The sequence below is a fragment of the Emys orbicularis genome, chromosome 2 (genome assembly GCF_028017835.1).
Source record: "Emys orbicularis isolate rEmyOrb1 chromosome 2, rEmyOrb1.hap1, whole genome shotgun sequence".
NCBI lineage: Eukaryota > Metazoa > Chordata > Testudines > Emydidae > Emys > Emys orbicularis.
Window position 1 is genome coordinate 169,187,139 of NC_088684.1, and position 13,420 is coordinate 169,200,558.

Consider the following 13,420-nt stretch of genomic DNA (forward strand, 5'->3'; position numbering starts at 1 on the left):
GACTGGCCCCCCAGTACAGATTCCTGGAGGACACCACTATTTACTTCTCGCCATTCTGAAAACTGACCATTTATTCCTACCCTTTGTTTCCTATCTTTTAACCAATCCAGGAGAGGACCTTCCCTCATATCCCATGACAGCTTACTTTGCTAAAGAGTCTTTGGTGAGGGACCTTGTCAAAGGCTTTCTGAAAATCTAAGCACCCTATATCCACTGGATCCCCCTTGTCCACATGCTTGTTGACCCCTTCAAAGAATTCTAGCAGATTGTAAAGGGAAATCATGCCTCACCAAAAACCACGTTGACTGTTCCCCAACAAATGATGTTCATCTATATGTCTGACAATTTTGTTCTTTACTATAGTTTCAACCACTTTGTCCAGTACTGAAGTCAGGCTTACCGGCCTGTAATTGCCAGGATCACCTCTGGAGCCCCTTTTTAAAAATTGGCTTCACATTAGCTATCCTCCAGTCATTTGGTACAGAAGCTGATTTAAATGATAGGTTAAAGACTACAGTTAGTAGTTCTGCAATTTCACATTTGAGTTCCTTCAGAACTCTTAGGTAAATACCCTCTGATCCTGGTGACATATTACTGTTTAGTTTATCAATTTGTTCCCAAACCTCCTCCAATGACACCTCAATCAGGGACAGTTCCTCAGAAAGAATTGTATTACCTCATCTGTAATATTGTGTGGAACTACTGGTCACACCACCTCAAAAAGGATATTAGAGAGAGTTCAAGCAAGAGTGAAAAGGATGATTCAGGAGCATAGAAAAATTCTCATGTGAAGAGCTATTAAAAAAGATAAAGGATTTAGGATTAGGATGTGGGGACATGATAAAAGTATATGAAATAATGAATGTTATAGAGAAGTGAGATCAAGAGCTTCTATTCTCCCTTTCTCACAACACATGACAAAGGAACATTTGATACAGTTAAAGGTGACAAATTCAAAACTGATTAAAGAAATACTTTTCACATGATGTGTAATTAGACTGTGGACTTCATTGCCACAGGAAGTTATTCAGGCTAAGAATTTAGCAATATTCAAAAAGGGATTGGACATTTACATGAGTAACAAGAATAAGCAAAATTATAGTTAATGATAAAATTTTTGGAAAGGATATAAAATGTCATGCTTTAGGGCATAAGCCATTCTCTAAATACTAAAGACCAGGATGAGGCCTAATATTGGGGTAGATTATCCCACATCCACCTACTATAGGGTTCTTACACCATCCTCTGAGGCATCAAGTGCTGGCTACGGCTGGAGACAAGATACTGGACTAGATGGACCTCAGGTCTGACCCAGTGTGGCAATTCTATGTTCCTAACTGTGAAAGACAGTAGTAGAATCTTTAGGTTTTAAAAAAAGATTTCTACACAGTAGCCATTCCTGAACAGTGTACAGTTTATTCCTGCATGTTTTGCAGAATCTGCCAGTGCCTGCTGTGCAGTGCTTAAGTGACATTGTACTGATTTGGGCAGTTCTAAATATTGAAAACAAACTGCACAAGCTTAATGTGATATGGAAGCTTCTACTCTTGTGGGCAACAGACTGTGCAATCCTTCCAGTAACTTTGTGTCAGGGTCCTTTCATCCCTTATTCCCTGTTTTTTCTCAGCTACTGCTGGCCCAGCTTCCTGGACCACTGTGGAGGCCACTATATCTCACCACTAATTCTGCTGGTGACACCACTTAATTCTCAGTGGCTCCCCGGCATCTCCCAGCACCATAATGTGGCTGCACAGCTACCTCCCTGCTGGACTACTCTCCAATGCACAGCCTTAGTGAGACAGTTGCATTACACAAGTCTTTTCTTTATGAATCCCTTCCTTGCTGACTGCCTGTTCAATACTAACTCTCTTCAGAACATTTCCCCCAGAATGTCTTTCTGGAGCTGGCCCTTTAAATTTGATAGAGCCAAGCAAATGGAGCCTAAAAGTGGCCATTTTCCTACTAGCTGCTGCTTGGTGCATCTCCCCTTCTCCCATCCTATAAGCATTAATAGCTTCTGTTTATGATGTGTTTTCCCCCAGTTTTTTCTTTCTAACGCCTGAAAAGAGGGCACACTTCACATACTTCCCCAATCAAGAAGGAACCTGTTGCCTAAGTTTTAGGTTCCTTTTCCATCCCACACAGAGACATTAAGTCCACATTTTAATGTTCACTTCTGTTGCTGGTGTATTAATTTGTACCCATAAGGGTGGAGTGTTAAACACCATCTAGTAATTTGGGCATTTTATCTTTCATGTTGACCATCCAGATTACCAAATGGTCAATCAATAATAAAAATTCTCATCCTAAAAGGCAGTAATATAACCCCTCAATAGCCCATTTGATAGGTAACTAGATTAAGGCCACAAAGGACTATTATGATCATCTAATCAGACTTCCTACATAACACAGGCAGTGGAATTTCACCAAGTGATTTCTGCATCAAATCCATAACTTCTGGTTGAGCTACAGCATGTTTTTTAGGAAGACATCCAGTCTTGATTTAAAGACTTCAAGTAACTAAGAATCCACCACATACCAATACAAGTTGTTCCAATTGTTAATTGCCATCATTTTTAAAAATATGTACCTTATTTCTAATCTGAATTCATCTAGCTTTGACTTCCAGCCATAGGATCTTGTGCTTTTGTCTGTCAGCAGTCAGAAGATTTTCATAGATGCATAACTTCCAAGGCCAGAAGAGACCACTGTAATCATGTATAATACAGACCATAGAACTTCCCCAAATTATTCCTTTTTGAACCAGAGCATATCTTTTTAAAAAAATTCACCCTTGATTTAAAAACTGCCAGTGATCGTGAATCTACCATGAACCTTGGTAAATTGTTCCAATGACTAATTATCCGCACTATTAAAAATGTATGCCTTATTTGCAATCTGAATTTGTCTAGCTGAATTTGTCTAGACTGTGATCAAGTCATCTCTTAACCGCCTCTTGGATACACTAAATAGCTTAGTTTCTTTAATGTCTCACTGTGAGGCAAGTTTTCCAACCTCAAAACATTTCTGTAACTCTTCTGCACACTTTCCAATTTGTCAACTGCTTTTGACATCAGAATTGGTCATGGTATTCCAGCAATGGTGTCAGTAATGCTGTATAAAGTAGCAATAACAATTCCCTACTTCCACTTGATATTGTCCTACTTATACATCCAAGGATTGCATTTGATCTTTGCCACCACATAGCAGTGGGAGCTCATGTTCAGTTGGTTATCCACCAGGACCCTAAGTCCCTTTCAGAATCACTGCTTTCCAAAATATAATCCACCAGCCTGTAAGGGTGAGCTGCATTCTTCGTATTAACTTATTTGGGTCAACTGCCATGCACTTCTAGTGCTAGTGGGGAGTAAGGGACGGAGGAGATACTCTTTTTCTTAGGGGGTTGTTTCACAATAGTATCTAAGGTAAATTACCCCAGGTAAATTATCATAATATAGCATACAGTGGTTCCTAGTGAACTTCATGGAATCGCCTTCTTTTTTCCTTTCCCTGGAAATAGGAAGCTCTACTTTGAGTAATTTTTCTTTTTAGATCTCAAAACACTTTACAATGGAAGATAAACATCATTATCCCCATTTTTCAGATTTGGAAACTGGGTCATAGAGAGGTAAAGGCCAACATTTTCAAAAGTGGCTTCTGATTTTGGGCTGGATTTTCAGAAGTGCTAATCACCCACACAAATCCAGTTGAACTCAATGTGTGCTGTAAGTATTCAGCACTCTAAAAAAAACAGGCCTAAGGAGTCCCAGAATGCCTCAAATATTATTATGGATTTTAAGAGAAAAAATAATATATCCCATCAAAACTGAAAGTGTTTGCAAATAGAAACCCTTACTTCCATTTAGGCACATCCCCTGCCTTGATACCATGTTTTTAAGCCTTAGCAGCTTTACAATGGCAGCTGGGGCTCTGTCCCACTCACATAAAAGGAGAAAATAAAATATATGTGATAGTTTATCTTCATCCTGATCAAAGGCGCTGACTCTGAGGCTGGAGCATCCACAGAAAAAATAGTGGGTGCTCAGCACCCACCAGCCCCCCGCCGATCAGCTGTTTAGTGGGCCTTGATGATCAGCTCCTCCCCTTCCCCTAGTGCCTCCCGCCTGCTGCTGATCAGCTGCTGGGCAGTGGGCAGGAGGCGCTGGGGGGTGGCGGAGGAGCAGGGGCAGGAAGAAGAAGAGTGAGGGCAGGGTGCATTTGGGGAGGGGGTGGAGTGGGGCAGGAAGAGGTGGGACAGGGGCGGAGCTTTGAGGAGGGGACAGAGTGGGGGCGGGAAGAGGCAGAGCAAGAATGGGGCCTTGGGGGAAGGGGTGGAGTGGGGGTGGAACATCTCTTGGGAAAGCTGAAAGTGGGCACCTGTAATCCTGATTCTGTGCACCATTCACAGCTGTTAAGGCAACTCAATAGCTCAATCAGATCCACCCCCAAGCGATCTACTGGACAGTCACAAAAGAGGACTGAAGGACACTTTCAAAAATGGCTATAATTAAGTAGCATGTGTGTGGTTAAGACAAGTCAAAGTACTCTACTTAACACTCTGAAATACAATTGCTATGACTATCTAAGTGAACCTTATACATAAAAGCCACATTTAAAAATGCCTTCAATTTGCCTTCTCTCCTTTCAGTAATAAATGATATTACACTTTAAAAGAAACAGTTCTGAGGTGCAAACAGAAAAACCTTGAGAAGTTTTACAATACATCAGAGGGAAACTCAACTTACACTCAGTCATCTATGGATGAAATCAATTCACACCTGTTCTTACTTTTTGAAGGCACCATGCCATAACTTGATCTTTTTGATCTTTTTTGCTTTTCTTGATAATTACAAGCAGTGTGAAATCAGAAGCAGTCACACAATTATTGAAACAATGCATGTTTTTAAGAGTATTTTTCCTGGCATGCTTTTGGGAAATTTGATTCAAACTTATAGGATAATTATGTTGATATTTGCCTGAATTAGAAAAATATTTCTAAATCTTGTTTTTACCAATTTATATTTTACTGTGGCATTGGAAAGTTCTGAGAAGTACAATTAGGGCATTTTACTTTGTCATTTGTGCGTGTGATTGGACAGTCTCTGAAAGTGCTTTGTAAACCACTGCAGTGGAGTGAATTTCCTGAACTTGCTACCTTTGCTTTTAGGTTTAACAAGGATATTGAGTTCATGATTGGACACAAACCCAACATTTTCTGGCAGGCCACATGGAGAGTCGTCAGTCCTCTCATTATGTTAGTTATCTTCTTCTTTTACTTTGTGGTGAAAGTCAATGAAGAACTGCTCTATATCATTTGGGATCCTAATTATGTAAGTACATAATGTCAAAACACATATCTTGAATTTTTTTTATGTATTCCTCCTTTTTTCTGTGCCTGTACTAATTACATCCATCTTCCCCACGTTGCCTGTTCAACAGTGTTCTCATGAATATTCTACTACAATGCATAAAATGGAATATAAAAAATTAAATGTTAGATCTTAGATAAATGAACTTGCTATTCTAAATTCAGCCACAAATGAATAGGAATTGCTAGATGATGATGTCTTAGTAAGGATCCTACTGAGAGACAGGATCACAGGATGAAGGCTGTGAACTTAGTCTTTTATAGAGTAGGGATTGCATAACAGTTTGAAATGTAGAGAGCTGTCACTGTTAACAAAAGACTAGTGGGTCAGATTCTGAACCCATTTATATCCATGAAAATCCACAAGAGCTGCAATGTGGTTGTGACGGGTTTTCCCAGGGTGCAACCTGGAACTGGGGTACCGCTGAGCTTACTAACTGGCTTACTAACCTGGGCTCCCTCTCCCACTGTGATATTGTGACAAGCTGCAAACCTCTCCAGGTACAGCACTTATACAGATAGCCAAGGGTAGGGACACACCCAGCTGAGTTACATGAATGCTTCTTCCACCCACTCATGAACTAACAATAGGGAGGCCCCAGCCAATTCCTCACAGCTCCCCAGCCTTGCACCGCTGAGCTGTACTGTCTGGCCCTGGTCAGAAGCCTGGCCAGTGTAAATTTATAACTCAGTCCGCCCCTCCCTCAAAGTAGAGAGGACATGCACCAGCTTTTGTTCCTGAGCATATTTCCCAAGCACCTCAACCAAAACATACTGTTTAGGTAAAATATAAAACGGATTCATTAATTAGAGAAAGATAGGTTTTAAGGGATGATAAGTGGTAGGCATAAAGGACAGAGATGATTACCAAAGAAAATAAAAATAAGCGCACAATCTAAGTTCTCTATACTAAAGAGAATGTGAATCAAGCAATATGTCACCCTGATAGATAATACAAGCAGGTTACAGATCTTCAGTACACAGGATAGAATTCTCCTTCAGCCTGGGACCACCTCCCCAGTTCAAGAGTTTTTGTCCTCCAGATGTGGAGTTGTGGGGGGAATGAGGCCCAGTGATGATGTCACTTCTCTTTTATAGCTTCTTCCAGCTTGCTGGAAAGAGCCTTTGCTATGACATGGGTCAAGCAGTCTCCATTGTCTACATGCTCTCTCTGAGAAGTCTCCGTTGTATACAGTTCCTAGGATAGTTGTTGTGAGTGTGTACTCGCTTTAATGGGCCATCAGGAGCATCTGGCTGCTCCATTATTGTACCTGAAAGGCTGGTTGTGGGTGTTCCCAACCTCACAACACATTTCAGTAACACACACACACAGAGTAGAACTTTATCATAGAATATCAGGCTTGGAAGGGACCTCAGGATGTCATCTAGTCTAATCCCCTGCTCAAAGCAGGATCAATCCCCAGACAGGTTTTTACCCCAGATCCCTAAATGGCTCCCTCAAGGATTGAACTCACAACCCCAGGTTTAGCAGACTAATGCTCAAACCACTGAGCTATCCCTCCCCTTTACAACTTCACATACAATGATAGCACATACAGCAGGATTTTAATGTTCAACAGATTAAGACTTTTAAAATGATACTTCATAAGGCATACTTTGTACAAAACATATCATAACTATATGATAGGGGTGAATATGAGGGTCCCAGGGTGCTGCTTTGAGGCACAGTGTGCCACAGTGGTTATTAGGATTTTCACTTGTGTAACTAGAATCAGAATCTACCTCTGTAGTCTCTGGGTCAGTCTTGTGTTTATTATACATAAATATTTTCTCCCAGGAAGAGGTTTACAAGATACTGCATATGGACAAATGAATTTTACCTGAGCTTCATCAGGCTTAGAATATATGGAATCTAGTCACCTTATGCCACATGTGTGCTATTTTTGTACTATATTTTATATAAAAAACCTCAGCTCAGATTCAGCGAATGTCTTGCAATGCAGTTTCAACTTGTTATGCAAGTTTTGGTTGAACTGGCTGAGGTACATGTGCAACCAACATGACAGGAAAGACCAAGAGAGACAATTAATTAAAAATAATTGTAACTGTGCCTCCCAAGGTATTTTAACATCCTCCCACTACATTTCCTTCTCCCCCACCCAGGCATTTAATTGCCCCTTCACTCATTCCCACCGCTGGGCATTTTACCTTACCCCCCAATACACACTCTCTCATGTGAGGGCATTTCACTTTAAGATCCCCTCAAAGCATTGCTTTTTGTTCTCCCTCCCACTTTACTTTTAGAAACCTCAGAGGGGGTAGCAATGTGAGTCTCTTCTTAGTGTCCTCCCAGTTCAGGAGGCCAGTGGTAAAAGCAAGAGCAGGAGCTGCAGAGCCAACATAAGCAGCTGTTCCCTGCCTTCTCAGCAGAGTCCCATCTGTTTCTGGCTCTTCTTGCCTCACCACCCTCAGGCCAAGAAGAGGATGAAGATACTGGTCCAACTCCCCACTTAAGAGTCTTGCACAACTTGATAATGCCCTGAAACTCTACCCCCCACCCCTAAGTGAATCATCCCCAGGGTCTTTCCATTTCTTTTACCCTCTTTCACAGTGTATGCCAGCTCCCTACAGTTAGCCCCTGGGACACAGGTCTCATCTTTTACCTCAGCAGACTTCTGGGGGAGCTCCATCACCTCTCTTCTTGCTTTCCTTAGGGAAATGCTACCCTCCATCTTGTCTTCAAGGGGTCTGCCAAAGGGGGCCACAGCCTCCTCCTCCTTGCATGTGCAAAGAGCACCAAAATATTCAGGGACAGGACACAGCCTCCTGGCCCTACAGGAAGACTGAATGGCATTGCAGCCAGTAGTTCCACTGCCACAGGTGGAATTTGTCTACCTTGAGCCCTATCCAAAGAGTCTCTTATTTGTGAGCTCCTAGGGGAGAAGCCACTTTGGGAGGGGATGTCAGAGGAAAGTCTGGGCAAAAATTTTATTACAAACTCTCCAGCATTCAAAATTCATGTGTTAGTCCCAAAAACGTTTTTTTTTTTAAAGTTTGGGGTTCTTTTTATTTATCTTTTGATTTTTAAGCCTTCAGGATGCATTTGGTACACATTTTCAAGCTTTTCTCTAGCTAGAAAGTTACTTTTAAAAAAGAAAAGAAGAAAAAAATTCCATATATTCCATAATCACATGAATCCAGGAATTGAAGCTTTAAGACAAATACCTAATATCATGGGACTCATGAGCTTGCAGTGCTACAGAAGACATTTGGGAGTGTCAGGGAGCTGAAAGAGGGAAGCCTTGCACAAAAGCCTCTTGTTGGGGAAATCCTTTAGAGTTGGCAGGTCTCCAACAAATATAAAACTCCACCCCTGAGCACCTTGCTTCTTCCTACCCAACTGAGCCACCATTCAGAGCTGCCACCCTTGGCAATGAAACTTTTGAAACCTGACAATGCTAAACTCAGAACATACACAAAACCCTCTAGGCTCAGAAAACTGCAGTACAAAATAGAATTTGTAGTAACAAAGAAGTCACTGTAGTCTAGTGCAAAGATCAGGTGACACCACCAGTGAACTCCTATGGTCTAGCCCCAGCTATGCCACAATGACTTAATCTGTGAATTTGGACAAATCACTCAATCTCTCATTTTCATTATTTTACAGTGATGTTGTGAGGATTACTTAGTCAATGTGTGTTCAGTGCTTTTAAGACGTTAAATGCTAAATAGTATTATTGTGGCACTCAGTTAAATTATAAAAACTATTTTTTAAAAATCTTGTTTTATATCTTTTAATGCATCAACTACAAATATTCCCTTATCCTTTCAGAGATAAAATACTGTTATGGAGGAATTAATGTTATGGTTCTGGGATTTCTCTGGGTTTAATATATCTAATAATGGGGGCAAACAACCTAACTAGTTTTAGGATGGATCTTGATACATTTATGAACAGGATTATATAACAGGGTTGTTTGCATTATCTGGGGACTGGACTCAGTAACCAAGGAGAGTCCCTTCCAGGACTATATTCCTGTGTTGAATGTTCTTATATATTTTGACCACCAGTCCTTGAAACTTGATTGTTTATTCTCACAGGATCAGTTCCCCAAATCAGAGAGAGTTGGATATCCTGACTGGGTGTATGCCATCATTGTGATCTTGGCTGGAGTGCCTTGTTTGGTCATCCCTGTCTTTGCCATCTACAAAGTCATCAGAAATTGCTGTCAAGAACAAGATGGACATCAGGGCCTTGTCATCTCAGTTTCTGAGCCCTCTGTGAATGGAGACCTGAAGAATCATGCATTAAAACGTATTTCAAAGAGATGGAAAAAAGACCTTGTTAGTGATGGAAGGAAAAACAAACGAAAAATTTAAATGAAATCCATAGTTAGTTCCATTGTCATAAAGGGGCAATGATGTGAGTTCCCAGGGGAACAATGAAACTAAGTGAATCCTATAGTAACTGATTTCAGTGTCTGACTGTTCAGGCAGGAGAAATAATGTGAACACTAATTTTATGCTGACTTGTGTCTTGCACACTCAATTGTTTTTAAGCACATATATCACTGTGTTGCACAGAGTCACAAATACTTTTCCTCAAGCGAAAGTTTTAAATATTTAATTATTAAAACATTTCTAAGTATGAAAAAGATTTCTTGATTTATTTATACCATCTGGATATTTCACTAACTTCCCCTTTATTTTCTAATTGCCAGCAGATAGTTCTTTCCCCTGCTGACAACATAGGAGAGTAGCAGCAGCAGCTCAGGGAATGACACAATCTACCTTTTTTAGCTCCTGTTTAACAAACAGTGGAAGGAGAAGTGGTCTCACACACACCCCTTGTCCAAGACTTCCTTGGTGGCAGGGGGAGCTGACGGGGGACAAGTTAGGGTTGCCAACCCTCCCGGTTTCGCCGGGAGGCTCCCAGAGGCTACTAAAGCCAAACTGGGAGATTATAGGCACTAAAAGTCCGGCGGCGCAGTGGGGCTAAGGCAGGTCCTGGCTCCACACCACTCTCGAAAGCGGCTGGCATGTCCCTATGGCCCCGGGGGGGAGATAGAGGGTTCTGTGTGCTGCCCCTGCCCTCCCCCCCCCAACTCCGCAGCTCCCAGCACTGAACTTCCTGTTAACCCCCTACCAGGCCAGCTACAATAAACAAAACCACAACTTAATACTAAAGCTAAAGTTATGGCACCATCTATTGGTGGAGGTGCTGGCTGCACTAATCATTACAACTTATCCCCTCCAGTTAAATAAGGATTTAAAACAGTAACTCCTAGGAACCCAGGTAGTCTGCCATCCACACAAGCTTCAGTGTAAGTCTGCTCGAGTCTTATATTTAACAATGGAGCTATTGCTCATAGTTGGATCTAGATTGTTAGCAATTTGGAGGGTTTATATCCTCCAGGTTAGGCATAGCTGTTGTGGACAGACTGTGCATTGAAGACTGCAGTGTGCTGAGGTCCCAAAAACACTTTGGCAATTCTTCCTGCAAACTTGTCTCCCACTCTAAGAAACAGAAATCTGCTGGGGTACCTCCAAATCCTGTTCTGCATCCCTCTGGGACAGTTGATGAGCATCCTCAGTGTTTACTCTCCGTTTTCTTTCAATAAATCTGTTCATCAGGTTTCAATGGACTACAGAAAGGCAGTGGCAAATCTGCCAATGGGCCCATAGGGCCCATGCCCAGGGGTCCCAGCCAATTGGAGGGCCCCAGAAAAATGGGCTCCCCAGAAGAAATCTGCCATGGGGCAGTGGAAGCCTGGAGCCCTGGCAGAAGCTGTGGGTGGGGCAGGGCAGGGGAAGCCCCAGTGTCCCAACCCCAGTCTCTGGCAGAAGCTCCGGGCAGGCAGGTGGGGCTGGGGAAGCTCCAGTGCCCTGACCCTGGTCCCCGGCACAAGTGCTGCGCGGGTGGGCGAAGCAGGAGAACCGCCAGCACCCCAACCCTGGTCCCCTTCAGAAGTTCCAGGCGGCAGGGGAAGCCCCAGCGCCCTGACCCCGGCTCTGGCCCCAGGACTGCAGGAGCTCTCACTCCCTGCTGTGGCCCCAGGGCCATGGCAGGAGGACAGAGCTGCTCCAGTCTTGGGGCTGCAGTGGGGGATGGCAGAAAGGAGCAAACGGGTTGCAGGGCTGCAGTGGGGGGGGGGGGCAGAATGGGGCGGGACTGTGGGTGGAACAGGATGAGGCCACGGGAGAAGGGTCAGAAAGGGGTGGTGTTGTGGATTGGGCCACAGGTGGAAGGGGCGGAACGGGGGTAGAACCACAGGCAGAAGGGGTGGGGTGGGTCCCTCCACTTACTCTGGCCCTTAATCTGCCTCTGCAGAAAGGCTAGCTCTTCCTTTTTCTAGCAGCAAGAATACATTATTTAGTTTCTTAATTACTGTAAAAAGAAGTAACTCCTCTAAAAAGGAGTAAGTCTGGGATTTTTTCCAGACTGCCTTTTCCAGTTGCATAACCACAGAGCCTTCCTGGATGGGAATTTAATGTTCCTCTTTCCTGGCATCTTGTGTGTGGCATGCTCACCTCTGGCTCATTTGTTCCGCTACCTTCTGGAATGCTGTCCTAGATCATTGATATAAGAATCTGCCATGTCACACATCTGTTTAGGTGCAGGAACAAGCAAGGCCCTGTTGCCTGAACATTGCCACAGGGAAGCATGGTTTGCAGAGTCCAAGAATAATCTCATAGGGAGAGTAATAACTAGCTGAGTGCTATCTAGTTTTATATACAAAGACGACAAAACATTTCTCTGTATCCCAGTCTTGTTGGACTCAAAGAATGGAACCAATGGTGCAGTTTACTCTCTCCACTTCCCCATTACTTGCAGGTGGGCAACGCTGTTCCTCACATGGTTACCTGGAGTTGTTGGTAAACCTCATGTAGTAACTGTGATTCAAATTCCTTCCCCTGATCACCGTAGATAAAAGTTGGTGGGCCAAACTGCTAAGCTACATGGTTCATTAATGCATTTGTAACTGTATCATTCCTTCTATCTTTCAGTGACTGCACCATCTCATACATTACCAACAGCTATCGATCGCCACCTGGTGTTTCTGGCATTGGTCAGTGTGTGTGAACTCCCAGTGCTTCGTAGTTTCGGGCATTTCCCCTAAAGGAGTCCTGCCTCTCCTTGCTGCAGCTTTCCTTTCTGGACAGGCAAGACAGGAAAGTACCAAGTCCTTAACATCTGCAGCCATGCCCAGTCAAAACAATCTGCCAAAAATACCCTGCTCAGTTATACCCCAAGTGGACTTCCATTTCATGATCATGAAGGCACTCTAGTACTGTTCTCTGTAAGCTGGCTGGCAAGACAATTCTTTTACCTTCATGCACCAGTAATTTGGTAGCCAGATCAAAGGATAATCATTCCTGGTACTGTGTTGGACTTCCCTAGTCTTGCTCTCCTTTGATAGGTCTGTTGGTGCACCGAACATAACTTAGGGTCCTTAGATTGTTCTTGCCAGATGTCCTCACAAGACCAGGCTGAATTTAGTCTCACAGCCCCTCACTTAGCTGAGAGCATCCCCAACACATTTTGCTTTCTAGGTTTATGGGGAATTGTGAATGTACATGCCGACAGTTTGTGAATCCATTTCTACAGGTGTCCTTCTGGGAATGGGCAACAGGGGATGGATCACTAGACGATTACCTGTTCTGTTAATTCCCTCTGAAGCACCTGACATTGGCTACTCTCAGAAGACAGGCTACTTGCCACTCTTTCTCCTATTTCAAAAAGGCCAATCCCCCCTCATTGTGTAAATGTTTGCATAACTCTCTATAGGAACCACAATCCGCATTGGCAAGCTGCTAGTAAAAGGCTTTGGAATCGCCATCCAAAACCACTACTAGGTATTGTACTACTTTCTCATCTACCAACTCATTCACAGAGAGCAACAGCTCAGTCTGTCAGCTACTCACAGATTCCAATCTCATCAGCGTGACCATAAACTACTTCTCAGGCAAAAGTCCTTTTGCCATTTTGAAGTTGCTGCCACTAGTTGTAATACTCACTTATAGAATCACAGGGATGTATTGGGACACAGCAAGCATCAATTCCAGCACACAGAGTCAGGACGCAGCTTC

General features: G+C 43.0%; 1 protein-coding gene across 1 annotated transcript in view; it reads left to right on the plus strand.

The window, feature by feature from the left end:
- SLC6A19 (solute carrier family 6 member 19) overlaps window positions 1–13,186 on the plus strand; it is a 71,693-nt gene extending 58,507 nt beyond the window's left edge. Inside the window, exons 11-13 of the mRNA XM_065400050.1 lie at window positions 5,168–5,330; window positions 9,431–9,644; window positions 13,119–13,186. Coding sequence (XP_065256122.1) covers window positions 5,168–5,330; window positions 9,431–9,644; window positions 13,119–13,186 — 445 coding nt within the window. The remainder of the gene's footprint in view (window positions 1–5,167; window positions 5,331–9,430; window positions 9,645–13,118) is intronic.
- Window positions 13,187–13,420: the final 234 nt, after the last annotated feature.